Below are 26428 nucleotides of genomic sequence, written 5' to 3'. Positions count from 1 at the left end.
TTTCCTAGTGTTCTGATTTTTACTATATATGCTGCGTAGAAAACTTTCCTGCTCACCTTTGAGGCCTACGTTAAAGCACAGGATGTCCATTTAGCAAGGGGCAAACACCGGGTGGCGGGGACAGGGAGGGGATGACACAGCTCTCCAAAATGCAGGGTTTTGGAGACAGCTCGGTGAGGAGAACACAGCCCCCGGTCTCTTCCCAGGCTCTTCTCTGTGCCGGGCTGGCGGTACGGCTGCTCTCCGCGTCCCGCAGTGGCGCACAGGATCCGCCAGGGATCAGGCCATCACCGGGGATGAATCGGAGCCCGCTGCTCCGGCCACGGGAGACTTTATCAGCAGACAGGGCCCGCCGCGGGGTTTATGGAGCGCATCTCTTGTCCCGAGGGCTCCCCTCCTTAGCGCCTCACCCACGGGCGGCTCAGCCTCGCCACTCCCGGGGGGTCGGGACCGTGCTGTTGTCCCGAACGTGGGCTCGTTACCGGGTGCGCAGCACGAACTGACACCTCGAAGCATTTCTGGTTTTTATTCTAGCTTGCGCAAAGCAGGGAGCTGGGGGTAACCCACGAAAGTCTAGCTCAGTGATCATCAAAACTTTACACTTGCTCTACCTTTTAACAAAGACATCGGCATTCCTTGGTTCTCAGCTACATAACTTTCCTATTAATTAGTATTCAAACCACTACTTGCTAGTAGCATCTCGCTTCTCGTGCTAATTAGCCCGCAGGCGCAGTTCTTTTTCCCAGTTGAGTCTGGGGTCCCTTTTAGGGAGGTGGCCAATGGGTGCCATCTCGCACTGCCGAAATTAGATTTCCCCCCAGTTAATGCTCCATTCTCCTGACTTCGGTCCTGGTGGCCCTTATCCAGACAGCCCGTTCACCTTGACACTGTCTTTCCTTTGCCTTAAAAAAAGAAAAAATTATCCGAGGGTGCGACATCCCCAATCCTCCCGCACCTGGGCGCGCACCTGGCGCGCAGGGGCGCGGCGCTCGCACCCCGTGCTCACTGCGCATGCGCTCCCGGCCGTGCCGTGTGCAGCGGGCCGCGGCGCGGGGCCGGCGCATGCGCGGTTGCCGGGGCGACTGGAACACAACATGGCGGCCTGAGGGGAGCGCGGGGAGCGGGGCCGGATCGGGCCCTGCCGCTCATCCGTCAACCCCGGCATCTGCGGGACGGCGCGGAAGACACAGTAAGGGGGTACGGGGGAAGGTCTCGGGCCCTTTCTGAGGGGTGATGCGGGCCCGGAGCCTCCAGGGAGGCTGACGGTCACCGAGAGAGCTGTGGTCTTGGGGAGTACCCGCGCTGAGGGGGCCGTAGGTGCTTCTGAGGTGCTTCTGTAGCCCCTGGAAACGTCGTCCCTGTAGCTCCTGGGTCTCACGTACCGACGTTGGTCTCGGTGTGCCACTCTTCCGCAACAGGGTGCGAATAGGTTTTTCTCTCGGCTCCTGCGGGGCATCAGCCTGGCTGCTGGTCTCTCCAAGTGCGTTCTCAGGAACTGCTAAGTTTTCCTGGTTCGGCACGCCTTGCCTTCCATTGCTTAGCATGCTTCACATCATCCCCTATCACACCCTGCACATCTGGCGTGTCTCTGAGTCAGTAATTACGTACCATGGCCTTGAAGCTCAATTTCTTGCTGCTTCCTTCATTTCTTTGATTATTTCTCTCTTCCCACGCTTATCAGTGTCAAACATCATAGCTTTTTCTTCCTCAGTGTCTTGGCATCTTTGTAACAAAGTGTCTGCTTTAGATTTTTATAAAACCCTCTTTTGACTATTGTAGTGCATGACTTTTTTATCATCTTGTATCAGATTTTTTAATTCTAAATGATTATTAATTTTCCACACTCTCGAGTTACAATGATTGAGTGTTGTCTTTGAGTTCCATCACTTGTCCGTAATTTATATTTAGGTTGTTCCTTATTTCCTGGGTTTTCTAGCCTCTTTCACATCAAACTCATATTCTGTTGAATGATTTGTGGCCACTTTTTTGGGGTGTTGGATGAGTTCATATTGCTGCATCTTGTTCTTCCCAGCCTTTATTTCCCTTTCCACAAAGGATTCTAAGCGTGAACGTCTGTGTTTGCTGAAACAGAGGGGAGGGAAAGGAGAGGTTAGATAACATCTGTTGTTACAGATGCATGAAAGAACTCTACCCAGTGATCAGGTCTCTTTTATTCCTTAGTGTTCTATTCAAATGTAATTAGAACAGTTCCTTTAATTTATCCTCGAAGCCTTCAGTCTTACAATGCTCATAAAAATTTTAACCTTTCTTTCAGTCTTCATCTTTGACCACACAAATTCAGGTAATCTAACTGGAAGTAAGTTTTGTTCTGTAGCTGTGTGAATTTGCACAGCTTAAAGTTGCTGGGCTCAGACCTGGCTTTTTTGGTTCTGTTTGTGTTTGAAGTCTTTTGTTTTGGTGGGTTCTTTTTGTGGCCTGGTCACTCTCAGGATGTGATCACACCATGATCAGGATGGTGCTGAAGTGGATTTTTAAGAATCTCCAGAAATCTTGGCTTGTGAATGCACAATTAAGATTTTTTTAGTACCCCTGAAGTCTAAATTTTATTTGTTCTTATTTTATATAAACTTCTATGCTGTTATTCCTGTAATGCCTGTTTCTCTTTCAGCTGTTGATTAAACAATAACTTGTCATGTAATCATTATCATTTTGTCCCTAGGAGAAAATCCCTCTTGTTTTAGTGACCTGTTTTGTTCAGAGTTTACATGTTGACTTTATCCTTCAAAGAGACATTTCAAATAATGCAATTTTCATTCCTGATTCCACCCTTTATTCAGTCAGTTGAAATTATTCAGGCTTTTGCTTCATTCTTTTCACTGGATGGGTCTTATCAGTGCCAGGTTAAAGCCTCAGTTGTTGGTTATGTGTGGGGTATTTATTTTGTCTACAGAGCACTCTGTTGTAAAAGAATTACAATAACAGCCTCTACAGGCTTACATGGAAAAGATCTTGAGTGCTGTAGGAATGTTCTAAAATGTGTAAAGGATTAAGTCTTTCTACAGTATTAGAATTATGCAGTTTAAAATTTAAACAACTCAAGTTGTCTTGAGCTCTCCACTGTCATGTGGGCTTCTCTTGTATGTGTAAAAACATTTATAGAAGAAAATATATCAACATAACCAAACAGTATAAACATATATTATCTGACTTCTTTAAATACCTGAAGATATTTTCAATAAATTTGTATAATAATGCTTTCCCTGCATTTCTCTGCCCGAATACTTTGGTTCATTACCACTATGGCTGGTGTGCCACAGATATTAAGATCTTATTTTCAGATCGTGATTTTGATTTTTTTTTTTAATGCCAGAAAATCAATTACTTGCATTTAAGGAAAAAATACAGGATGGCCACTTATTAGAATAAAAGAGTAAATCAACAAATAGCTAACTTTTTTTTGTGTCTGTCTTGGGTATATTTGGCCCCAGGGCTGGCTCTGACGTTTTCAGAACATGTAACACAGCCAGTGTGTTTCTGTGTTTCGAGGGTATCAGTTACTACCAAAAATCCATTTATACTGAATTCTCTGACAGTAGCATTTAAGTAGTCTGAATTTACAATTCCCATCTTCTATTTAGCAATTTAGATAGGAAATTAAAACTCGAGATGGGGCTAGAGAACATGGTGATTTTTGCTGACCAGTGAAGGCTGAGGCTCAGCTCGCTTGGAGCACTCACGGCCCAATTATCAAATAACAGCCAAAGCAATTGAACAGCCCTGTGGTCTCCTCCCCATTTTGGAGTCTCAGTTAGAGATTCCTCCTTTACCCACAATGATTTTCAAATTCAGTTTCTGCTTTTAAAATAGCTCTATATGTAAATTGTCTATATTGAGTGTATTAGATGGTGTGGTTTATTTTAAATTACGCTACTATTTAAATTTTTTCCAATGTAGATGGTCTAATTAGTTTATGGTGCAGCATGATCGATAATGATCAGCAAACACAAGCAGCAGATGATAATGAGAAAAGCACCTGCCAATTCTCATGTATTGAAGAAAGAGGGGTTGCAGGGGGAAGGTTTCTACTAATTAAAATACAAACATTTGGCTCACAGGGAAATGCTTTTTTGTTGTTCATTGTTTTTTTTTTTAAACAAGCAAGTATGAAAACTGGGGAGATGAAAAGAGAATAAGACAACACAAATTGATTGTTAAGTGGAAGACAGCATTGGAATGTCCCTGCCTAAGTAACTCATCCCTCTGCAAAATTTCTTGGCAGGCTTTCTCCACTGTAAGGCTGTGTTTATACTTGTAAATTCAACACATCTGGAAATCTTCTTGGACACAAAGAGCAGCTGGCATGAAATAGCCGCCATCTCTGCTAATAAATTCTCTTATCTTCCAAAACAAGGCAGTAGGACAGAAACTGCCTGAGAACTGACCTTAGAAGGAGTCTCACACCGGGCAGGGAAGATGCCTCGCAAAGTGCTGATTGTCACCCGCCAAGTCCCTGCCAGGGACTGTTGTCACAGTAACTAATAACAGGCAGCTACACTGAATTCCCTGCTGTCACACAGCTTGAGACACCCAGTTATTCCGACACCCATAAAGGGCTGAATAGGATAGAGGAGTTTTTCTGGCCTGCCTCCCTCAAAATGACTGGGTTTGCATTTTTCTTGAACAATAAGACCATGTCAAAAGCAACAGCAGCATAAAGCTAACCAGAATTGGATCTTGATCAGGTGAAATTACTGAAAAAATTATCCAGGATAGAATCTGGAGGTGCTAAAAATAAAAGGAAATAGGAGGATGAGGTGGGTGAAGGGAACTAGGCACTGGGATTGGTAAGGAACAGGTAATCACAAAGCTGAAGGAGAATAAAGGAAGAAAGAAAAAAGTCAATTCTGATGGAAATTAGAAGACCTGAAAATTAATATAAATAAAACTTTTTTTGATAACCCTTGTCTGCTTCATCCCTTAAAGTTCTGCAGAACTAGAATTGATTGATTTTTTACATCTTTGTATTTGAAGCCCTTCGTTATCAAAGCCAAACATTACTTTTGGCTCAGTGCAAATCTCATATCTGAATTTAATATGGGAATGAAGCTTTACAAACAGAAACTGTTTTGCTTAAAATAAAATTTAAAAAAACCTCAGACCAAACAATACCTCCACAAAAACCCCCAACAACTAACCCCCATGTTGGAACAATGATTACATGATACACTTACTTTCCAAGATAATTTTGTTTTCAGTACATTGTAAATAAAGGGATGGGGTTTTGTTTTGGTTTTGTTTTTGTGAAAGAAGCAAATAATAAATTCAAATATGAGTTGCTAATGTGCTGCAGCATAAAAAACGTAGGAAGGGCTGTATAAAGAGGCATCATGTCTCTGAGCAAGGAGGTGGTAGTTTATTGGCTCAGAATTACTGTATTCTACTGTCTGGAATATATATTTCTGTAATCTGGGCAGCAAAACTTCATTTGGTGTTTTTCATTTTATTTTCTCTCAACTTACATGTTGACAAAATACCTCTTTTATTTGAAAGTTTTCCATTAATCAGCATTTAACAAGTCAAGTACGGATTGATAAACAGTCTTCACAACAATTTCTAACATATTGAAACTGTTTATTTTTGTTTTTAAAATAGCAGTTGCTAAGATAAGGAGAGGGAACATTTTCTGATGTTCTGGAGAAACTGAGTCTTAGGGAAGAAAAGTACTGTGCAAGTAAGCACATGAAGCAACATTTTGAAAGGTATGCATAATTAATCACGGAATTCTACAGAAAATCATGTTTAAATTCATTGAGGGAACACAAAATTAGGACTAAGTGAAGCTTTTTAAGTACACATGAATTAAAAAGGTTTGCATGTGGTACAGAAAGGGAACTCTGCCTTCCTGTTTGGCACTGGGAGTTATTTCCTTGAGTACCTTAATTGATATAACCCACTGTATTACTGGTGCCTGGCCACTAGGTCGAGGGTGAAACAAGATGAATGGGGAATAAATGGTTGATTTCTGCCTTGCCAAATGCACTGAATATACTTGTGCCATTTTTCTTTGAGCTGTAAATAATAATTGGAGGAAATGTGTCAGTCCTGTCCTTGGGTAATACTTTTTTCAGTCTCTTTTACGCAATGTTTTAATGCAGGCTAAAACCAGTGCATTTATCCTCAGTAAATGTATAGCATTAATTCTCCTTCATATTTACATTTATATTTACATCCATCACAAAAATATGGTCACAAAATATGTAACTTTCCTATCAGTTAAGAAAATAGAGGAGAGGGCTGTGTGTAAGTAGACATAGATTTGACACTGTCCTCCAAGTATACAAGTGCCAACCAGTGCCTCTTGGGTTACTGATTTTGTATTCTCAGTTAAATATATCAAGTTCCTAATGAAATCACTGGGAATGACTCATTTGTACATACAAAGTGAAATGGGACATCTCGCTCTTAGGTGAGATTTCAAAATGTAACTCAGAGCTACAAAGAATATCAGTTTAAAAAAGAGAAATATCTTCAAGTAATGTGGCTTCTGATTCTCTGTTATATTGTTAGAGATCTGTTGGTCCATGTATACACTACCTACAATTGACAGAATTGTCCAATTTCTGATCAAAACAATATTTAAACATCTGCTTAACTGTATAAAGGGCAGATGTATACAATGCAGTGGGAAGGCACAACAAGCAGACTCTCTTTCCTCTTTTCATCTAAAACATCTTTTAGGCCTTTAACCCTTTGATAAATTGACTGGCGAATTCTTTTGATGAAGTGAACTCTTTTAACAACAGATAATAACATTATTTTAAACAGAACCTGTCCATACAAGGTATTTCTCTTTGGTTCAAAATGGACGACACTGTTTTGGTGTTTAGCTGTAAGTCTGACTGGGAAAAGACGCATGTCCTGCTCTGATGCATTCAATAGTGTGCAAAGCTCTTTGTTTCCTGCTTCCTCCCCAGAGTTTCTGTAGCATGGGATTTTTGTTTATTAAAGCCTAGGAGGGCAATGAAATAATATACACAATAATTGAATAGTGTCTATTTTTCATGTAAGAGGTTTCCATCAAAATTTAATTTAAAATGTTAAATTTGGCAATGCATCCCACTGAGCAATGTTTGGAATGTATGCTACAGCAGCACAAGAGTAAACAGTATCATCCATACTCTTACACAACACAAAATTCCTGCTGGGGAGCTCCTTGGCTTGGTAACTCCTGTCTGGAGCACAACACATTGCTGGTTTTCTTCTTGGGGTAAGCCTAGCTACTCCAAGCTGCAAGAAGGAATAAAGCCATTTACTAATTACTGAGGTGCTCAATAAAGAAACAACAAGCAAACAACTTATCGAGCCCTGCATTTAAAAGTTCAGTGACAGACTAAAGTTCTGACAGCCTCGTGGCAGGGGAAAAAGTCAACAATAATCCAGTCCCTGGCTGCAAGTCAGTCTTCCTCTTTTCTGTTTAATTCGACTTTGGTGTAGAACAAGTGAATAATCTGAGATAAATAGAAGCACTAAGGTGGCTGAGTCTACATCCTACTATCTTTATGCTTCCATAAAGTTGTTTTGTATGCATGGTGCATTGATTTTTTTCTTCTTTATTCCTGTATTTGAACAATATTCAGTAACCTTTGGGTCTACAGACAGCCTGTAGATTCTTAACCAGCTTTTTATTTCAACAGAAAGAAAAAAACAAAATGTTTCTCAAAATCTGAAGTCTACATGTCTGTTAAGAAAGTCTGATGTAGCTCTTGCTTTCTGTGGCTCTTTTCCAACAGACCAAAAATATTTCAACATTAGTATTAAAATTAAAAACTAAATATATGCTAAGCATAGTTAAATTTCATCTCATAACGTGTAAGATTTGCTGGTGGCTTCAGCCCATGTCCCATATCCAGTTGGTGCTTTATAACACAGGCTCAGAACCGTGTGAGTGAGGCACACTCAGAGCTTATCTGCTGGAACAGCCTCTGGTGCTCGGGATCCTGGCCTGACTTAGCAGCTTGAACTGGGGATCAGGGCAAACTGTTTGGCAGTATCGTGTCATAGGCACTTGTATAGATACCCCTGTGCACGTAGTTGAAGTGTAGATCTCAGAACGAGGCAGCAGCTGAGCTGTGCCTTTGGAAAGAGGTGTCAGTGATGAAGTTGGGTTCCTTGCCTCATTAACACTTCAGTGTGTTCTGGGAACATGTTCTGTCTCACAGAGTGATCACGTTTTATGACAGCATTTACTCCATTACTGCACGGTACATTTCATCCCCGTGCAACAGCAGACATAGCCTTCATTATTCAAATACTTGACACAAAACTTGTTGACTGCTCTGAAATATTTTTTCCTTGCCCTTCAGGCTGTCCTATTTCTCTGTTCAAGGCTCAGGTACTACACTGTTACCACCAGGCCCATTTTCTACAAATACATAATCGTGTCAGCAGCTTGGCTTTCTGGAATTCTCAGCCTCAGCTGCTGGGGTGTTAACTAAGTGTAATCCAGCTGGCCAGCCAGCCTGCCGAGCTCCTGCAGCCTGTCTGCAAGCAGAACTGCACATTGTACCCTCAGCCTTTTACTGGCTGGGTTAACACAACATTGCAGGGGAGATGGGCTGTAATGCAATTATCTTACAAGAAAAACTGAGTACCTAAAGATGGCTGCCTGTGCAGGGCAGTGAAATGGAAGGTAAAGTGTCAGATGTATTACATCATGATTATATTTTAAATTGCTGTTGTCAGCAAAAAAGTGATTTCAGCCAGATATTCATTTCCATGCAATAGAACACTACTGGAGATTTAAATAAAAAGTATGTTCACATATGATGTAATAGCTTCCCTCTCTTATTGTAAGCTTGTATCAGTTAATTTACTGGAAATTCCTTGATACTGAACAGTGTGATATGCCCACAAAACATCCTTCAAAAAGCTTCATGGAATAAATGAGTTAACTTCTGCAGTGGGCACTTCAGATAGCATAAACTAAAACTATGATACCTCAGATGTAAGTTTAAAAACTTCCATGAGACAGTATCAATTAAAAATGAACATGTCTATTTTAATACTGGTTAAACTAGGTACTTTTTTTATGCACTGTGTACAAATCAATGTGTAAGTTTTATTTCTATCTTAAAGTCTCCTTATTTGTTCCTGCAGTGATAAAAACCCTGGCTCCCTTTCACTGGTATGTGAATTAATAGCCATGAATATTTATGAGCTCATAAAAGGTATGTAGCAAAAAAACATAAACTCTCTTTGTGTAGATCACAAAGTGGAATTAATTATTTTTCATTTATTTGTTCCCTGTTACAGATTATAAAAGTCCTAGGGAATTTGGTGCTGTACTGCTTTACCCTTTAGTTCTTGCCAGTGGAATATACACAATTGTTTAAGACATGGGTGCATGCAGGTTTCCCATGAGTCAAGTCCATGGCCATCTATTCTACAGTCAAACAACCTTGACTACAAAACACAAAATAATTGCTTTATGTAACAAAAAATAAAACTTAAGTTCAGGTCAGGACTGCAGTGAGGTAATAAGAAAATTATTCCCATTTGTTTCAAAACTATTGAATCAATGAATAAGGATTTTCAGTTTTTATACCTAGTAAAAAAGCCTTTCACTAAGCTTTCTTTATAAAATAACATTGTTCTCTCATACCTCCTATATTTAAAAATTCTGGAGCTGTTTGTCAAAGCAGGTCAGAGACCATAAAGCTTAAGAAGGAGTTTCTACAAAAAATTTAGAACAGAAGCTGATTTAAAACCAGATCTTATATAAACAGTAAAGGAACTGGATACAGCAACTGAAGGGGCTTACAGTTCTTAAGTAAAAGAGGATTTTTTAAAAAATTAATAATTAAGAATTTTTAATGTTTTAACAGTTGGGAGTTTAATTTAAATAACTGAACATGCAACTGTCATTCAGTGTAATACAATAAAGACCTGCTCCCAAACATGACAGTGGTGACTCTGACTGTTCAGATCTCTAACAAAAGGAGTAACTCTGTTTCTGACCCAGATAAGAATGTGAGATTAAAATTGAGTTATTTGCTGATTGCTGAAGTAGACATTAGTGTGTACTGGTTTTAATAAGACATTTTGGGTTTGCTATATTTAGCATGGTATTCAGATGGAAATGAGAATCATCATTTCAGTATGTTCTGATTTTTTTTATTATTTAAAAATACAAGTTCTTCCAATGTTTTCCAGAAGATGATTGTTTTCACACTACTTAGTTGTATTAACCTCCTTTTATATGGCATGGTGAATGAGTTCAAAATGAAATCTGTGTTCAGTAGTAATCTGAAATGCTGCAGTTTGGGATTATCTGAGCATTAATCTGGGTTTACCTGAATTTCTGTAAATTGCTGATTCTTCTTTATGGTCTGAATTTTGAGTCTGGACTGTGCTTACCATGATCCAGTGCCTTATTTTTAATGTTGTATAAGGTGGTGGCACATGGGGTGGAGCTTGTCAAATCATAGAATATAATAGGAAAGTAAACTGAAGTGGACTGAAAATGAATTTTTAATTTGACAAGGAGTATGGAGACACTTCTGTAATTAGGAGGACAGTTCACTGTAATGCTACTAATGTGGAAAGCTAATACTTTTGGTTTTTTCCTTAAAAAGCAAGAGACCCATATGACTTCAATCAAGCCTAGTTGTCTTTACACAAAGTCATAATTGTCTTGCTGTTAATTTATAGCGGAAGCATTTAATAACTGAAAAACAGTCTTGCCCTTTGTTTAATCAACAGCAGTTTGGTCATTTAAAGCAATGAAAAAAGTGGCTGAGAGAGAGGTGTGGAGGATCTTTCTTTGATAGAAACCTCAAGTGCCACTGCCTTAGGATTCACTGCACCATTACTGCCAAATCAGGTTTCTCCAATGATAAATCTGGAAGCAGAAGAGCATCTGCTCCAGATTTTTCTAGTGACATGTAATGAAAAAGCAATTGAGCATGACTTCTTTTTATGAAGGCCCGATTCCTTAAATACGAATAATAATCTAAATTGATTTGAATAGCTGCATTTTATAATATCTTTTCCACTATAAATGACAAAAGTCCTGATGTTGAAAGCACCGTTTATCTCTACGGGGCACTACTACTACAGTTCCCGATGTAAATGGTGCTCTGTTCCAAGTGCTTTGTGATCTAATCCTGCTCAGTGGATTATGTGGCTGCCTGGAGGAGCACTGTAATCAGCTGGGAACACAAGTCCTGCTGGCTGCTGGGGCTCTGGCCTCAATGAGTTACTGTCCCGATAATCTCCCTCCTCCTCCCCAGCCAATTACTCATACTACTGTCATCGTGCAGATCAGTACCTGCTTTGTTTTTCAAAAATGTGATCATTTCTGCCTCCGTTGATGGCATTGCAGTGTTACATAAAGGCATTACAGCAAGATTAAAAGGCCTTTGGAGCCTATAAAAGAAAAAAGCTGTTACTGAATGGCTCTGAAAAATAGATAAATTTTATAACTGTAATGATTGCCTAACAGCAACAGCAAGCTCAACGACTTAGGTTAGCCTTTAATTTGCAATTCAGATGTGAATCACAGTCCTTAAACCACTGCGGTAACTTGAGGTGATTGATACAAATCTTCAACCTGAAGGACAATTACTTTGAGTAGAGAGGAAATGAGATATTTAAAAGTGAAATACTGCAGTTCTGTAAAACTTGGGGGAATAGATACTGCAAGTAATACATGCAGTAAAAACTAAGGCATCTTACAGAGTATTGAATTGACAATTGTTAGCTGAGCTATTCTGGTGCATACTGAAATATCAATTATGTCAGAAGTTGAGTGGAAAATGAATAACAAAGCTAGCTAAAAATGACAGAAGTAGTATAATTGAAAAAGGTGATATCAGTGCACCTCTGGAAGCTGAAGACTATGGTATTTGTATTCTATTTATTCTTTACTAAAAAGGACTCACACAACTTGAAACTTTGTTCTAGGAAGGAGAAATCCATTGCATGAAAAAAATCAGGAACAACATGTGCCAGATATGCAAATCTCTAGGTTGTATGCAGAGGTAAAAGATCTGGTTCAGCAACAGCTTTACAGCAAATGTAGCATACATTTATTTCAGGGTCTTCCCTAGGCAGAAACAGAACTGTCTGGGGCAGCAGCCAACTGCTGCAGGGAGAGGAAAGGCCATGGCCCAGATACGTCTTTGCCTGCAGCAGGGCCCCGGGAGGCAGCAGGCAGCCAGAGCTGCTGCCAGCACCCAGAGGAGCTCCAGCACCTGCTGCAGGGGCCCTCCTGGGAGGGCATGGCCCTTGCAATCCTCCGTAGCCCTGGTGAGAGCAGGAGCAGAAAGCCTGGCCTCTGCTTCCTGGGCTTGCCCATTCCCCATTCCCATATCTGTCATATCACCATGATGGCAAAATTTAATTCTTTACTATTCTGTTGATAAGTGTGAAAAAAGTGCTGGTTTCTTTAAGTGGTTTTTTTTTTTTTTTTTTTTTTTACAAATAACTGGAAGCACTGATAATGTTTATCTTTTCACTGAATTCTTTTCTCTGCTGTGTTTGTATTAGAACAGAAATGGGATATTTCACAGAGATGGGCAACAAGAAAACACTATAATAAAGGTAATTAATTTTATATGAGGATATTTAACTAAAAGTGAAGTACATAAGTATTTTTCTCTTTACCCTGAGAAGGTAATGTTTCTTCATGAATAAAAGTACAATTTCTAAAGAAATATATAGATGGTTACTGTATTCCTGATCTAGGAGAATGAACAAACAGTTTTGTTACTGGATAAAACCTGAAATGACTGAGATGCATTACACCCTGCGTGTGTTCCCTCCAACCTAAAAACCTGATCTTTATCCACTGTTAATAGATATTTTTCTTTCTAATCTAGACAAAGGAAATAGGGTTCAGTTTTGCAGCTCTTTCTTCCTACATTCAGTTCCTACAATTAGTGGAAGTTACACATACAGAAGAGAGCAGATCTTTCAGAAGATCTAATTGTAACCATCTCTCCTGACAGTTTCAGAAAGTTATTCTGCTAATGCTTGAAAAGCAAGGATTTTTAAATTCAGTTTATGAAATTTTATTTTCTGAAAATAAATTTTTCTTTTGAGTCATAGAAGTGTACAGGAGAAGCCAAAGCCACCTATTATATCACTGCTAAACAGAAGATCTCTAATAACTTAATCCTGATGTCCTGTTTAGCAGCCTTTCTTTCTGTGATAGTCCCTATGCTCTTAGACCTTTCTTTCATGATGTACAGAACAGTATTTGCTACTACAGACACAGATACCTTCATGCCTGGAGTTTGTTACTATTTTAATGCAGCTTTGCTGCTGTGATACTACTACCCCTGGATTTTGGAAAGTTTCTTCTTTAAAGTAACCTGTGATTTCTTTTATGATGACTATTTTACAATCATTGCTTGAATATTTTACTGTTTGTAATTTGTGGGAATACTTTATTTATTTTTGCAGCAGAACACCCTGTAGTTAAGAGATTTTGGATCCTGTAGGAGTATCTATTCTCAGCAGGCACACAGCACCTCCCCATGCTGGTACTGAGCACTGGAATGTTTGCTTACAAATGGGCTCTATAGTTACAAAATTGGCATGTGGAGTCCTGCCTGTGTTTTCTATGAAATCACAAGGTACTGTGTTCACTGGAGAGTTTTGCTTATCATTAATCAAGATAATCAAAGGTAAATAACTCAAATTAGGAGCATGTGGTTTGGGTAATATGATCTTCCTTTCCATGGATTTGTAGAAGCTTCTGTGCTTAGTCTGCAGGGTTCATGAGGCAGTAATCCCGTCTCATCTGGCACTCTCTTCACCCTGTGGCAGGTTAGTAATAAAGCAGTTCAAGAGAACACAGTACAAACAAAAGTGATTTACAAAGAAACATTTTTGAACATTTTTTCCCCAATGGTTTCATATTTAGTAAAAATGTATTTTTTCTTCTTTCATCACTGTGTAGAGTATGGCTCATTTCCTCTCATCAGCGTCACAAACTATCCCCAGTCTTGTTAATGCACTTAATGGTAAAATTTTTGCCACTTTTTTGGACTTACTAATACTTTCTGCAAAAACAGAGATTAGAGAATACACTCTCTCTGATTTGGAACTTTGATTTATACTATAGCATGTCTAAGACCCCTGTGCTCTTAAGATCTTGTGTGCTGGTATATTTTGAAATCAGGTTCTGATGAAGGAAGAGTTCAGGAAAACATGAATTAAAGTCTTTTAAGACTTTTGGTGATGATGAAACCATAACTCAAAAAATTTGTCCCTGGTCTTCAAGAAAAAAAGAAAAATACCCACCATGAGTATTTCTCCAATATCTTTGTGCCTTAGCAACAGCAGCAGTTCTTTATTCTCCTCCCACACGGCTGTCTCTGATCTGCAACCAGGACTGATAACATTTGCTTTGCTGCTTTCCTCCTCCACATGGCAAGTGCAGCTGCTGCCATCACCATCACATTAAATGACAACCATTATGCTTTGCCTGCTAACTTGTAGAAACATTTCTACTTCTCCAAACAGAAAAGTGTTAAAAGAAAAATCCCAAACGTGGCAGTACTCTTACAAAGTAAATTGGGACCAAAAACTTTAAGAATGCCTTGTTTTTTCATTTCAGCTTGAATCAGCTGGGCTTTGTAGTTTTGTAAGAAAATTACATGCTGCAAATTTAAGTTTTCTTAGGGAAAAACCCCAAACCTTAAAAATACTTCCTTGCAGTTTCAGCTTAATGTAAAAAATTTCACTCTTTGTGACCACTGAACGTTTTCAGAGACCTTATAGGTGTGTTCAGAGAGAAAGGAGGGATGTTTATTGAAAATTAAAGAATTAAAAGAGGTGCAGTCTTGCCAACCTAATATGGACAGGTTTGTTTCTTTTTCAGTGCCTCCTGCAGTTGTTGCTGTTGAATGGTTGCATAAGCCTTTATGCTTTACAGCACATTGTATAAGAACTTTTAGTCTTTTGCTCAGCCATGCTGATCTTTCAAATTTTGTTTCCCTTTCTGTTCCCTGTAAATCATAATTCCTGGACTGCACTTTTGTGTGGCTTGCACATTTGTTCTTGACTTTGTTTCAGTTTTACATTCGACAACATCATATTCTTTAGTTCACACAGAAGCTAGTCCCAGCTGCATGTCTTGCTGCAGCTGCACAATGTGAGTCAGATCTTTTCTCTCCTTCCTCTGCTCTAATCTTTATGAAGACATTCAGAGCAGTGTGCAGCCAGCTGTTTGATTGAATTTGCAAACAGTTAAAAAGAAGTTTCTCGTGTCTACAAAGGGGCTGAGTGTTTTGCTTTCAAGAGTCATGTGGTGCTACTGAAGTGTTTCATAAATTATAAGCCCAAGGAAAAAAGCAACAAGTGCAGGAAATAAATGTTAGTGGACCTGACTAAAATCAGATTACTCTGGTATGATAACAGTGTTTTCAAGGATTCTGTGCAAGTTTTATATTAACTGAGGATCAAGCTCAGGAATGCAGTTCACCATCTTTCCAGTATTGCTACTTGCAAAGAACCTGTGTGTAAGGAATGGAGTGTTATAAATACATTTACACACTGCTTGATTCTGCTGTCTTAAAGTGAAAACACATTGTCTTCTAGGATCTTTACTAGAAGCAAACACAATCCCAGATCCATTGCCCTTCACCAAAAGAGATGATTTCTTTCTATATTTTGCCTCAAACCAGCAGGAGAGGGCAGCTACAGATTTCCATTTAATAACCCAAGCTACTCCTTCAACCCAAACCAGCAGCTGTGTTGCTCTGCTGCTCAGAGCAGAGAGTTATCCTCCAGTTGTTGATGGGTATTAAACTGTCCACAAATGAATAGTTCTAACACGTTCTCTTCCTCATAAAAGAAGGGTTTTTTAAATCAAAAGTGACAGTTAAACTGTGTCTTCTCTAGTACTAATACCATCTCTTACCTTGCAGTTTCCAGCCTCTTTTTCTTGGATCTAATGAGCTGGACCATGTTTCAAAAATCCACGAAGTGACAGGCACTCCTGGTAACAAAACTCCAACAGTTCAAGCAGTAAGTATGCACTCCCATAGTTCCTGATCTCACTGGTTCAATATCCACAATAGAGCTGTACAGCTGGGTGCAATTTCTGCTTAGGGAACCACCACAAAAATCTAAATCTGTGCTGACCCAAGAGCAGTGTCTTCTATCCCTATGCAGAAACCCATTCATGAACCTTACAGGCAGAGCAGAGGAAATCTGAGCCTGTCTTGATCTTATCTGGCCTTTTATTTCCACGGTATCTTTAAGGACAGTGACATAAATTTTTAGGAAAGAAAAGGGTTTTTTTCAAGTAGTACTTTTCCCTAATGAATGATTACCTAAAAATAGGTGAATTCTTTCTTTTCAGTAAATTGTAATCCTCTGTGAATATGCACAATTCAATGTTTTTCTCAGCTTGCTTAACACAGGTCAAGAATTTTGAGATTTGAATCCTCCCTTTAAAGAAAGGAAAAGCAAAGTCTTCTCTTGTGCACAGGTTGCCTTTCAAAGCTTTCTGTTTCCTGTGTGCAATGATAAAATACGACCCCAATGACAGAACTGCTGCCCATCAAACCTTACAGCATCCTTATTTTCAACAACTCTGGCAAGTGACTTCAAATCACTTCAGTTTTGAAGACTGAAGTCAAAAGGTGAGGGGAGCGTTGTGTCCATGTTTCAAGTGGCGTGAAATTAAATTTGTTTCCAGTGCTAGTCCTTGTCTTACCAACCATGAACATAATTCAGTCAATGTAGTCAATTCAGTTGCATTGAGTCCAAACCTTACCTAAAACACCACTGATGCTTGTCTCTATTCTTCTTCTTGCCCCAACCTTTTAAAGACAGCCAATACATGAGCTTTAACCATGCACAAAAAATTGAGACTGGTAGGAAAGAGGTCAGGGCAAGTACCTCAGTATTTGTGGCAAATTTCAAAGGCAAGTCCTGGACAGGTAGTATTAAAGTGCAAGAACTGTCAGCCCACTCAGAGAAAGTAATTTGTAGCACTGAGCTTGTTAGCTAGAAACAAATGTTTTACTTAAGCTGATTACTTGGGTTTATTCTGTCTGCCTAAACACAGATCTTTATTTGGCCTGATGCAGTTCCCCCTGCCCCCAAATCCCTGACATCCACGAGTTAGAATTTAGAAGATCTGATACCTCATAATCACCTCGGCAGACTCTTGTTAGTTAATGGGTCAGCTCCACCTTCATTTTTAAATATCATCATCCTGTTTTTGATGTCTGGCTTGAGTTAAAAAGTTTTCCACATAAAGTGTGGGAGAGAAAGGAATTATGTTTTTGCCTTTTCAGGATTTCAGTCTACATTTTGAGAAAAAAAAAATTTTAAACTTAATTATTGTGTATATAGGTGATATTGGGGAAAATTCAAAACATGTATTTGACATGAAATAAAAAATAATTCAAATATGATTTAAAATTCTGGCAAACTAAAACTTTGTCTATACATCAGCTATGTGAAAAATACTATATGTATTTGCTTGCTGTATCAACAAGATGAGGTGGAAGTTAGTACCACATGAAAAACTTTCAAATGCAGGTTTTTCTCAAAAAAACCCTCAAAACCTCCACAAACTAGCAAAGAACAATTATAAATTATTTTCTGCTGTGCATTCAGCTTTGAAAGCATGAACTCTCCCTCTACAGGAGAAGCCACTTTTTCCACAAATTTAGTTCTGGAGTTCATCAGTGTAGGTTTTCTAAGAAGTTCCTTTAGGCAAGATTTCAAGAAACATCAAGTAAGGCAAATAATTTTTAAAAAGGAATGAGGTGAAGTTGTAATTGGCTGAGGGTTTTTTAATTTCTGTCTATTTGGGTTTTCTCTTCTAATTGTATTTCTTAAGATGTTCTCAGGAAGAAATTGAATCTTGGTTATTTATTTTAGAAGCATTCTCTTAGTAAAGTCCAGGAAAAAAACCAAATCAGCAACATGGGCCTCCACTGGTAGAATGACTAAAATTACATTTTTCTGGAGTAGCCAAATCGATTTCCTGTCCTACTCCTACACTGCATTCAGTTTTCTGGGGACCCAAGGAAGGTGGTAGAACCCGTGTGTGCCAGTCTGTCAGATTTATTGGATCAAATATCGAGGTGTAGACTCTCACTTGCCCACTGAAGCACATTTGAAACTTCTGTTGTTTCTTCAACAGTCTGAGAAACAGAAGGCACTTGAGTCTTTCCTGAAACATTTCCATTTGCCTGCTACAGAAGGAGTAGAAGTGAGGAAAAGCCTGGCTATGCAGTGAGAGCCCAAGTCAAGCTTCTGTTATTGGGATCTAACAAGAACAGCAGTGCCTGATTTTGCCTTGCTCTGACAATTTGTAGGAAAACCCCTCAAGGTTTGAGGGCTGCTTTCCTACCATTTTGATATTCTTTTCCTGAAGGGGGTCAATATTTAATTAAAGCATTGTTCTGGCAGAGCACAGAGAATGTTCTATATTGAACTTCCTAAGTACTTGTTCCTTTTAGAACCTGGTGGAGGAGGAGGTTGATTAAAAATAACATGAAAGGATTCTTTGAGCTCAAGTATTAGGAATGGAATGTTATCTACAGAATTTAAGTTTTCAAACTGTATTACAAATGACAGCTAACTGCTGGTTTTTTTGGTTTGTTGTTTTTTTGGGTTTTTTTTTTGTTTTGGTTTTTTTTGGGTTTTTTGGGGTTTTTTTGATTTAAGGGTTTGGTGGGGGGTTTTTTTTGTTGTTTTCAGTTAGCTCCAGAAATTATTCCCCTCCTGCATTCAGTAACTTCCACCTCAGGTTCTACTGAGAAGGTGCAAATTGTGCAGTCATATGAGATACTTGATACTGATGACACTTTGGTAACTACTGAGTATTTTTATGTAACTATAATTTAACTCAAAGGTAAACCAACCTTTTAGCTGATACAAAAGCAAGTAAAACTTAGTTGTAGTTTGCTTCAAGCCATTGATCTTAACCTTAATCCAAAGTCTTAACAGGGACTGATATTGCAGCCAGTTACTTAAAAGAGGAGTAAAATCACTTACATGATCATGCTTCAGAAATCTGGCACACAGATCATCAGTAACAATTCAACAGAGTATTTCCTATTGCTAAATTATATAAGAGTTAAAACATCCTTATCTTAAGATCTTTCTAGGAAAGAATCTTTATTCCAAATTGATACCATTGATTTTAAAATTCCTGAGATCTAAAAATTTGCATTAATTAATTTGATATACTTAAATTTGGTGATGTGTTATGGACCAGTTTTGTTATCTAGAAAACAAGTCTGTGCAAGTCATACTTAGGGTTAAAAATCTTCTGCCTAAGTGTGCATTCTAGACAGGTTTGGCAGATAACTTTTTTGGAGGTTTTAATACATATGAAAGTTACTCTGCTCATATTTGGGAAGTGGTGGTTGTTTTTTTTCCATAACCAAACACTGGGCTCTGGTGCTGCTGTTCAAAAACCCAGCCATGAGCAGGAGGTAAAGGGCATTTTGTGAGAGGTACTGCTGTGGGGAGGCACCATGGAAAATGGGGCACTGGGGAGGGGCACATCACATCCACGTCACTTAGCCAAGCCTTAGGCATCAGTCTGAGATTTGTGCTCTGGATCCAGACTGACTGTTTATTCTAACCAATTAAGGTACACAATGCAGTAAAATACAGGTTAACATAAAGGTTAACATAAAGGTCTTGTAAGAGTCAAAATGATGCCTGTTGTGTTCTCAGCTGTCCTTCTCAGATTCCACAGGGCTATGCATTTGTGAAAATAATTATTCTTCTCACTCAGTTTGAGGTCTTCCAGTAAGTGGGCTTTTTGCTGGGGTTTGTTGACTGGTTGATTGTTTTTGTAAGAAGAGGCATCTCAACACAACATCTTCTGTTGTGACTGGATTAGATCCTACTCCTTGTTCAGATCAATTTTGGACATTTTTGAGACTTTGAGCATGCCCAAATTCCACATTATAGCTTTTCTGGGTGGAGAAGCTAATGAGACTCGACTTTCTTATGAACCCTTTTGATATCTACTGCTTAAAAAGCCCTTGTCTAACTTACATTTGTCTTGATGTTTAGAAGATGGTATTATTATCACATACTGTACTCAAAGTCAACGTGATATCTGTAAGGAGATTCTTGAAAATGTGAAAATATTCACGGAGTAAATGTGCAGACTGTGGGAGAATTTGATATTCATTCAAATTTGACTATCCATGTTAAATGTTGTGCACCTGCATCATGTACTATTGCTCAATTTATGTCATTTCTTCATAGCAGACTTTCAGAATCTCAGCAGCAAGAATGGAAAAACATCCCAGCCCTGGCAAGAATTTTTATAGAGTAAGATTTAAGCACTTGAACAAGACTCTGCAGGGAAACCTCTACTGCTGCTACTCACACTAGGTGTGCCAAAGGAAGAGCATGTTTCTCCTACTAGGACTGAACAAATACATGACCCAAGTTTTAGTGGAGGAAGTGCTTTACACCAGTAGAGTGAGAACACTGTAACAAAGGGAAGCAGCAGAACACAACGGTACAGCAAACTGCTCCTTGTCATTTTACTGAACTCTACTGCATGGATGCTGCTTTCCTCCTCTTCCAAGCAAAGTGTTCTCCTGAACACGGCAGCTCAAAGTGCAGTGAAGGTTTGTAAAAACCACAGTGACTGGCTGAGTTTTCCTGCTCTCTTACATTTCAGTGAATAATCTCCCCATGTCTGTATGCTTTCATGTTAGCAGCTCATACTGATAGAACAGAGAAATTCAACAATAAGGCAATACAGTCATAGGGGTTTTTTATAGACAGATATGTGAAAGGTGTGATGCTACACTTAGAAAATGAAATTAAGGGCTGCAGGTCTATAGGCAGGCAACACAGTGCAACAATAACCTCCAAATTCTTACCTTTGGAACACTGAGCAAAAGGTGCCATGAGCTTATCCAGTGTTTTTTCCAGAGAGGAAGATGGTGAATTCCTTAGTGCTGATGTATTTGGAGTTGACCATAATGAATAGCATTAAAACTGATGGTCTAAAAATAGGTAACTGTATCCAAGGGAGCTGACTCTCCACTGTTGGTAATTTCTTACAAAAAAGAAGACAAATCCTACTACTCACATTTGATGGATTGTTCTAACTCAGATCTCTCTTACCTTGCACTATACAGGAGGTCAAAGCTCAGATTATCAAAACTATATTCCTGATGGAGATATATTAATTCCTGTAATCTGTTTCTGGAAGCCTCAAACCACAGATGCCGAAGATTAAGTATTTTGACTAAAAAATATAAAATTCCATCAAACTTTATTTGCACAAGGTACCTTTCTGATTTCAAAAGTCTTATTGCCACTGTTTGCTTCCCTAATTAATCAAGTAGGTGATTATTCATACACCAGGAAAAAGATGAAGTCAGAGGTTTTTTAAGTTTTAACCTGGAGTGAAAAGGCTACCAGAATAACATCTTGTGTATTATCACATTCTTTGTATCTGAGGCTGTCAGACTGTTATAGTAAGAATGGCAATTTCATGTTCAATAGATCATTTTGGTATAAAATTGCAAATCTGAAGTGAAGAACCACATTGGAATTTTTCTTCTTTTATTTTTTGCATTTTTCAGGTGGATCTTACTCAGTTTGGCACATACAGTACTTCAAGGATATTTATTTCCTAACAAGTTCTTTGCTGTTAGACCTCTGGAGACAACTTACACTTCTCTGGCAGTTGGATGAATAGGCAAACCTGAGTTTTCCCACCTGCTTTACAGTTAAAATACATCCAACTTTAAACTACAAACTGGCAAGTGCAGTTCCTACCCTCATTCTTCCAGCTAGAATTCCATACTGAGATTATCTGTGTTCCGCTCTTTTAATTATTTTTTAATGTAGTAGGAAAAATATTTTTTATTAGAAGCTGTATCTACAGCAGAGGTCTTAAGTTCCTTCCAGGTAAGTTATTAGTATCCCGTTTCTTACTAAAAGATTTTTTCCATATGGAATAGAGTGTGGTATGGGCAGTTCCAGCTTCTAGATGATTGCCCTAATAGTAAAGAAGAGGCTGCAAAAAGAAAACCCACACACATTCCCTGTGTGCTGCTGGACTACGATTTGTGGCAGGGACATACCCTGCCAACACGGATGTGAGTAGCTGCTGGTGTTCCCCTGATGTTGGATATTGCAATTCTTTCCCTACTGGTTTTGTATTTTTCCAGCTGAAGGAAAAAAGTATTTTAAAGTTATTGCATATTTTTTCAACTGTTTCATTTTGACTCAGATCATATGAAGCACTTACACAGAAGAAGTCTATGGGGAGATAGCTATTCTAGTTTTCAGTGACGAGGTTTATCTGTATTTTAACAGTTAAACCCACTATGTTAATAAAACAAAACTTCTGAAAAATAATCCTGCTCAGTTTCAGTATTTTCCCTATTCCATGTATTTTAGAAGACAGATAAGAACTGTAATGCACAGCTCCATCTTGAATAAAGTAGGGAACTAATTCCTGGCCTACAAACGGATCTGGCAGTTCTCTACATGCTGGCTGCATTGCAAGGATAAGACTTAGTTACAAGCTACTGCAGTTGCTTTTCCCCAAATGTTCATTAATTTCCTGAAAACAATCACTTCTCATGCCAGAAAATGTCTTTAAGTTTACTTGTAATTAAAAAAATTCTACCCAGCTTTATTGTTGGAGAGCAGGAAGGGCATTAATGTGCCCACAGATACAGAATGTGCACCCTCAGGCAAGTTCATGGTCCTGTGCAAGCAGCCTCTGCCCTACTCTGCCTGCAGGATTCTGCAAATCCCAGCTGTGAACACTCCTGTGTGAGATAAACGGAAGCATCTGATGGATATTTCCATTTTCTGTCATTCCGGGGCTGGACATGCAGGGTTAATCTTTGCAAGAACTACTGAAAACAAGTTAAGTGGTGTGTTGACTGATTAAAAATGACAAGTATTTAGACAAGCAGCATTAACCTCTGCAAATCCATGGGTATGTCTATCCCAATCACATTTATCCGTTTAAGACCATTGAATTATAAATAAGACGCCTGATGTAAGACAAACCAGTCTCAGAAATGCCACTACAATATGTTAACCCAGTTTCTGATTGACAAGTCAGGAATGTGTACAGCCACTGCTGTGGGATCTTCCACTTCCCAACTCTAAATCCATGGGACTACACGACAATGAAGTCCTCACCCCATGAAGCTGCCTCTGTGTGAGATTGCTGCTGTTTGATGTATTTAATCTGCAGGATGTGTTTAGAGATAAGCCATTAAGAACAAGAACAGAACAATCGTATTATTTCACTTTCCTAACTGAAATTCAATTCTGGTAAATATGGAGCAATGTTTTAGGTGAGAGATTTTTGAAAGGAATTTGTTCTACAAAGTTTAGATAGTATTTCTGTACCAAACATTTAATTCAACAAAGAATTGGTTACATCAAAAGTGATTGGATTTGAACAGAAAGTAAACAAAAATGCATATTCAAGATAGTTTAATATGTATTTTCTGAATTAGAAATATCACTTTCTTAAATGAATGAGAATTTCTAGTGTAATGATCCATTACTCCCCTCCCCCATCACTGAATTACATTATTTATACATATAATACAGAGCCGATTGCAGTTGGAAACAACAATATTAAAATAAATGTTTAATAGATACAAAGGATCTTTTCTCCACAACATAGTTTTTCTGGTGTCTGGACACCAGTTTTAAAGTAATTCTCTATAAGCATTAAACTATTTAAGTGCAAAACAATTTTGTTTTAAAAAAATCTATGATTGCAGCATCCATCTTCCTGAAAAACATTTTGAAGCCAGAAAGTAATGACTTTCATTTTCCATGAGTGCATTCCAGGCTGTCTTCTAGCCATCTCTGGTTAAAAAAAATCAGTGCAAAATAAACAATGGTGAAGTACTAGTTTAACCATTGAACTTACTTGAATTTAAGAAACATATCTTATTTTACACTATATATATATATATATCTTTTATTTATATATTTATAGAGAGATTAAATTACACTGGACTTGAAAAGTATAAAGAAAACAAAAGTGTTACTACTTTTTCCTGCAGCACTAAAGGAAGCTTTTTGCTTTTTCTCCAATGCAAACTCTTCCTTGGGTGAGCAGCCTAGCAGGATCAGCTGTAGTGAGAACTCCTTACATTTGTCCTTTGCAAGTCACTATGTGATTCACATAATTCCATGTTTACACTCTGCCACATTATAATTTGTGATGCTCTTTGCCTGAAGAACAGCTCCTGGTTCCACTGTCATTACTTCTTGTCCTGCGTTCAGAGATTTGCTAGCAGTAGTGTGATGACTATACTACAGTTCCACTTGGAGAATTGGCCTGGTTTTGGGATGACAATAAACCCTGCAAACAAAGCAGTTTACATTAATCCAGCAAGAGAACCTGACATGAACTTTATAAACTTCTTAACCTGAACCTACAACGAGTACAGTTGATTTTTACCAACACTTGCTCACTTCAGACCTCAGCACCTTCTCTCCTGCAAAGGCTCTAAGTCAGCACGGTCTCAGCCAAGCAGCACACAGAGAGCTCTCAGACAGGAAGAAACGTGTGCGTTTATGACACGGAATGGATCTGATCCCAGCATTTGGTTTAATCTACCTTGCACTTGGGAGTCACAGTGAACTGTGAAACCTCAAAAATCGTACACCAGAAAAGTGATCAGCATTTTACTGGGGTGGTGTCAAACAAACCTATTTCAGTATCAGTGTTTGACACCTGACCTGATACAGGAAAGTGCTCCATCTCTTACATGTGATTGAATACTACAAGCTTTGAATACAAAAATAGATCATCTAACCAAATACTTGTTTTGGTAATTTTCAAACAGAATGACACGCTGACGAGAGTTCAGTAAAGACTTCCTATTACAATTTAAGTTCACAGTCAGGAAAACTTGGTACCAGCTCTTCTAACTACCTTGCCATTCAAATGCAGAGACGTATTTCACACACAGCCCCACAACTGCGCAGTGCCCCTCACTGCAGAGGCTGCTGCTCTGGGTTAAGGCAGCTGCACCTTACGGGTTAAACTTATGGGCACCAATGGACAGACTCCAGTCCAAATTTATGCACAGTAGCCCCTTTTTAATCATTCACATAAAAGTAACTTTATCAGGCTTATTTAGGAAAAGCTTATTGTCAAAATACAATTTAGCCTTCTTATAAGATCATTAGTTAGTTCTACTGAGTGCCAGCAGGCCAAGGAGCACACTGGCAGCTGGAAGCACACCAGCAAGTATCCCCATGCAACTCCTCACCTCGTAGGTATGATAAATGCACTTTCAGCAGCTCCTCTAAGCAGCTCCCAACTTATGTTCTTATTTCAAAATTAAGATCCTGGGACTCAGATCCATCAAACTAGACAAGATCAGGCAGCAGTTAGCATACAGACAGAAGACAGAATTATGTCACTTCTTCAGAATCTACAGGAGCTCTTTCACACTTGGATCCAAGAACTGAGAGGTCATGATGATGGAAGTATAAACCCTGATGATATTGAGCTGGAAGGAGGGCCAGACTGACTGGACTCAAGTCATCAAATTGCTTTTAAAACCAAAGCCTTTCTTTTTAAAAAACGATCAGATCATTTCAGACACATCATGAACCTGGATAGACTGTAGGATTTATGGCAGACTGTGTATTTGCATATGGTCCATATGACATTTATGTATAACAAAGCATATGGCACTTTACTTGGTGCCTTCCATAGACCTCACCTGAAGGAACCTGAACACCTTTATTTGTATTTGTTTATGCAGACAATATCTGATTCAAACACTGTTGAGGTAGACTGAAGTGGGTTGTTCTTTACACTTGACATTCAGGATAGGCAAAGATCCTGCATATTTCACGAGAACAAAAAGTTTCCTAGTTATTACTTAAGGTGATGGTGAAAGAGGGCAGAACTTTAGAGCAAACAAGCCACTGAAGCACTTCTGAAATTTTTGCCAGGGAAGTTTTGTTGGGAAGTGACAAGTTTGAATCAGAATTCACTGGTTCGTTACTGAGGCATTCTTAACTAGTCTATTAAATCCAGCAGCAACTAGAAGGTCTTTCTTGTCAGAAGATTACCTCCACTAAGCAACTTTAAAGTACCCTGGAAAAGGACATCCAAAGGTAGTATTTTCAGTCTTAATTAGATCAGCAATCCAAACTGTTCCTATGCAATTATGTGCTTTATAAGCACACGGGAAGCTCTAGGAATGGCACAATGTCGAGTCTTTTTCAAGAGACTCATAATCACCCTATACAGGAGAAATAAGCCCTATTCTAGCATTGGATTTACACTGTAATACAACCAACTGTTGGGAAACAAGAGTTATCTTCCTAAGATTCCTCTAGAAACTGGCAGCACACACTGAAACTCCGTGTGGTGCCCAATTCCCTGTGAACTACCAGCCACTTTAGAGTGCTAGTTCCAAGGCTAGGAACAAGG

The 26428-nt window shown here is 38.8% G+C and overlaps 2 protein-coding genes across 44 annotated transcripts in view; one reads left to right on the top strand and one right to left on the bottom strand.

Annotated features, from left to right (window-relative positions):
* The first annotated feature begins 120 nt into the window (after nucleotides 1–120).
* MOK (MOK protein kinase) lies at nucleotides 121–21991 on the top strand. Of its 39 annotated transcripts, none has more exons than XR_010080611.1 (9): nucleotides 142–1189; nucleotides 2276–2302; nucleotides 5614–5692; nucleotides 9118–9188; nucleotides 12511–12564; nucleotides 15900–15999; nucleotides 16466–16619; nucleotides 20227–20355; nucleotides 21117–21991. XR_010080611.1 is itself a non-coding variant. In XM_063399397.1 (7 exons), exons 2-7 carry the CDS (start codon nucleotides 5701–5703, stop codon nucleotides 20353–20355), a joined length of 435 nt encoding a protein of 144 aa, XP_063255467.1. In that variant the 5' UTR covers nucleotides 125–1197; nucleotides 5614–5700; the 3' UTR covers nucleotides 20356–21991. The 39 variants fall into 39 exon arrangements, 7 of the variants coding, with proteins under 7 accessions (XP_063255461.1, XP_063255464.1, XP_063255460.1 ...); XR_010080609.1 differs by having other exon boundaries at nucleotides 143–1189; nucleotides 5614–5720; XR_010080610.1 differs by lacking the exon at nucleotides 2276–2302 and having other exon boundaries at nucleotides 974–1189.
* A 1356-nt stretch (nucleotides 21992–23347) lies between these two features.
* Nucleotides 23348–26428, bottom strand: part of WDR20 (WD repeat domain 20) — a 46004-nt gene continuing 42923 nt past the window's right edge. For 4 of the 5 annotated variants that reach the window (XR_010080595.1, XR_010080596.1, XM_063399386.1 and 1 more), the window contains one exon: nucleotides 23348–24334. Coding sequence is in view for 2 of the 5 variants with exons in the window: in XM_063399388.1 (XP_063255458.1) it covers nucleotides 24281–24334 (54 nt within the window). In the remaining 3 variants the exon portion in view is untranslated. The remainder of the gene's footprint in view (nucleotides 24335–26428) is intronic. The other variant, XM_063399389.1, reaches the window with a different exon arrangement.

Source organism: Prinia subflava, chromosome 5 (assembly GCF_021018805.1).
Source record: "Prinia subflava isolate CZ2003 ecotype Zambia chromosome 5, Cam_Psub_1.2, whole genome shotgun sequence".
NCBI classification, from domain to species: Eukaryota; Metazoa; Chordata; class Aves; order Passeriformes; family Cisticolidae; genus Prinia; species Prinia subflava.
This window is presented reverse-complemented; position numbering and strand designations above follow the sequence as displayed.

What these genes read in the sequence shown, in the direction of transcription:
- MOK (XM_063399391.1), top strand. Translation starts at nt 1,012, where the DNA reads ATGCGCTCCCGGCCGTGCCGTGTGCAGCGGGCCGCGGCGCGGGGCCGG. An exon ending in GGGACGGCGCGGAAGACACA is followed by an intron (nt 1,190 to 12,510) that starts GTAAGGGGGTAC and finishes TGTTTGTATTAG; the next exon opens with AACAGAAATGGGATATTTCA. An exon ending in AAACTCCAACAGTTCAAGCA is followed by an intron (nt 16,000 to 20,226) that starts GTAAGTATGCAC and finishes ATTTCTTCATAG; the next exon opens with CAGACTTTCAGAATCTCAGC.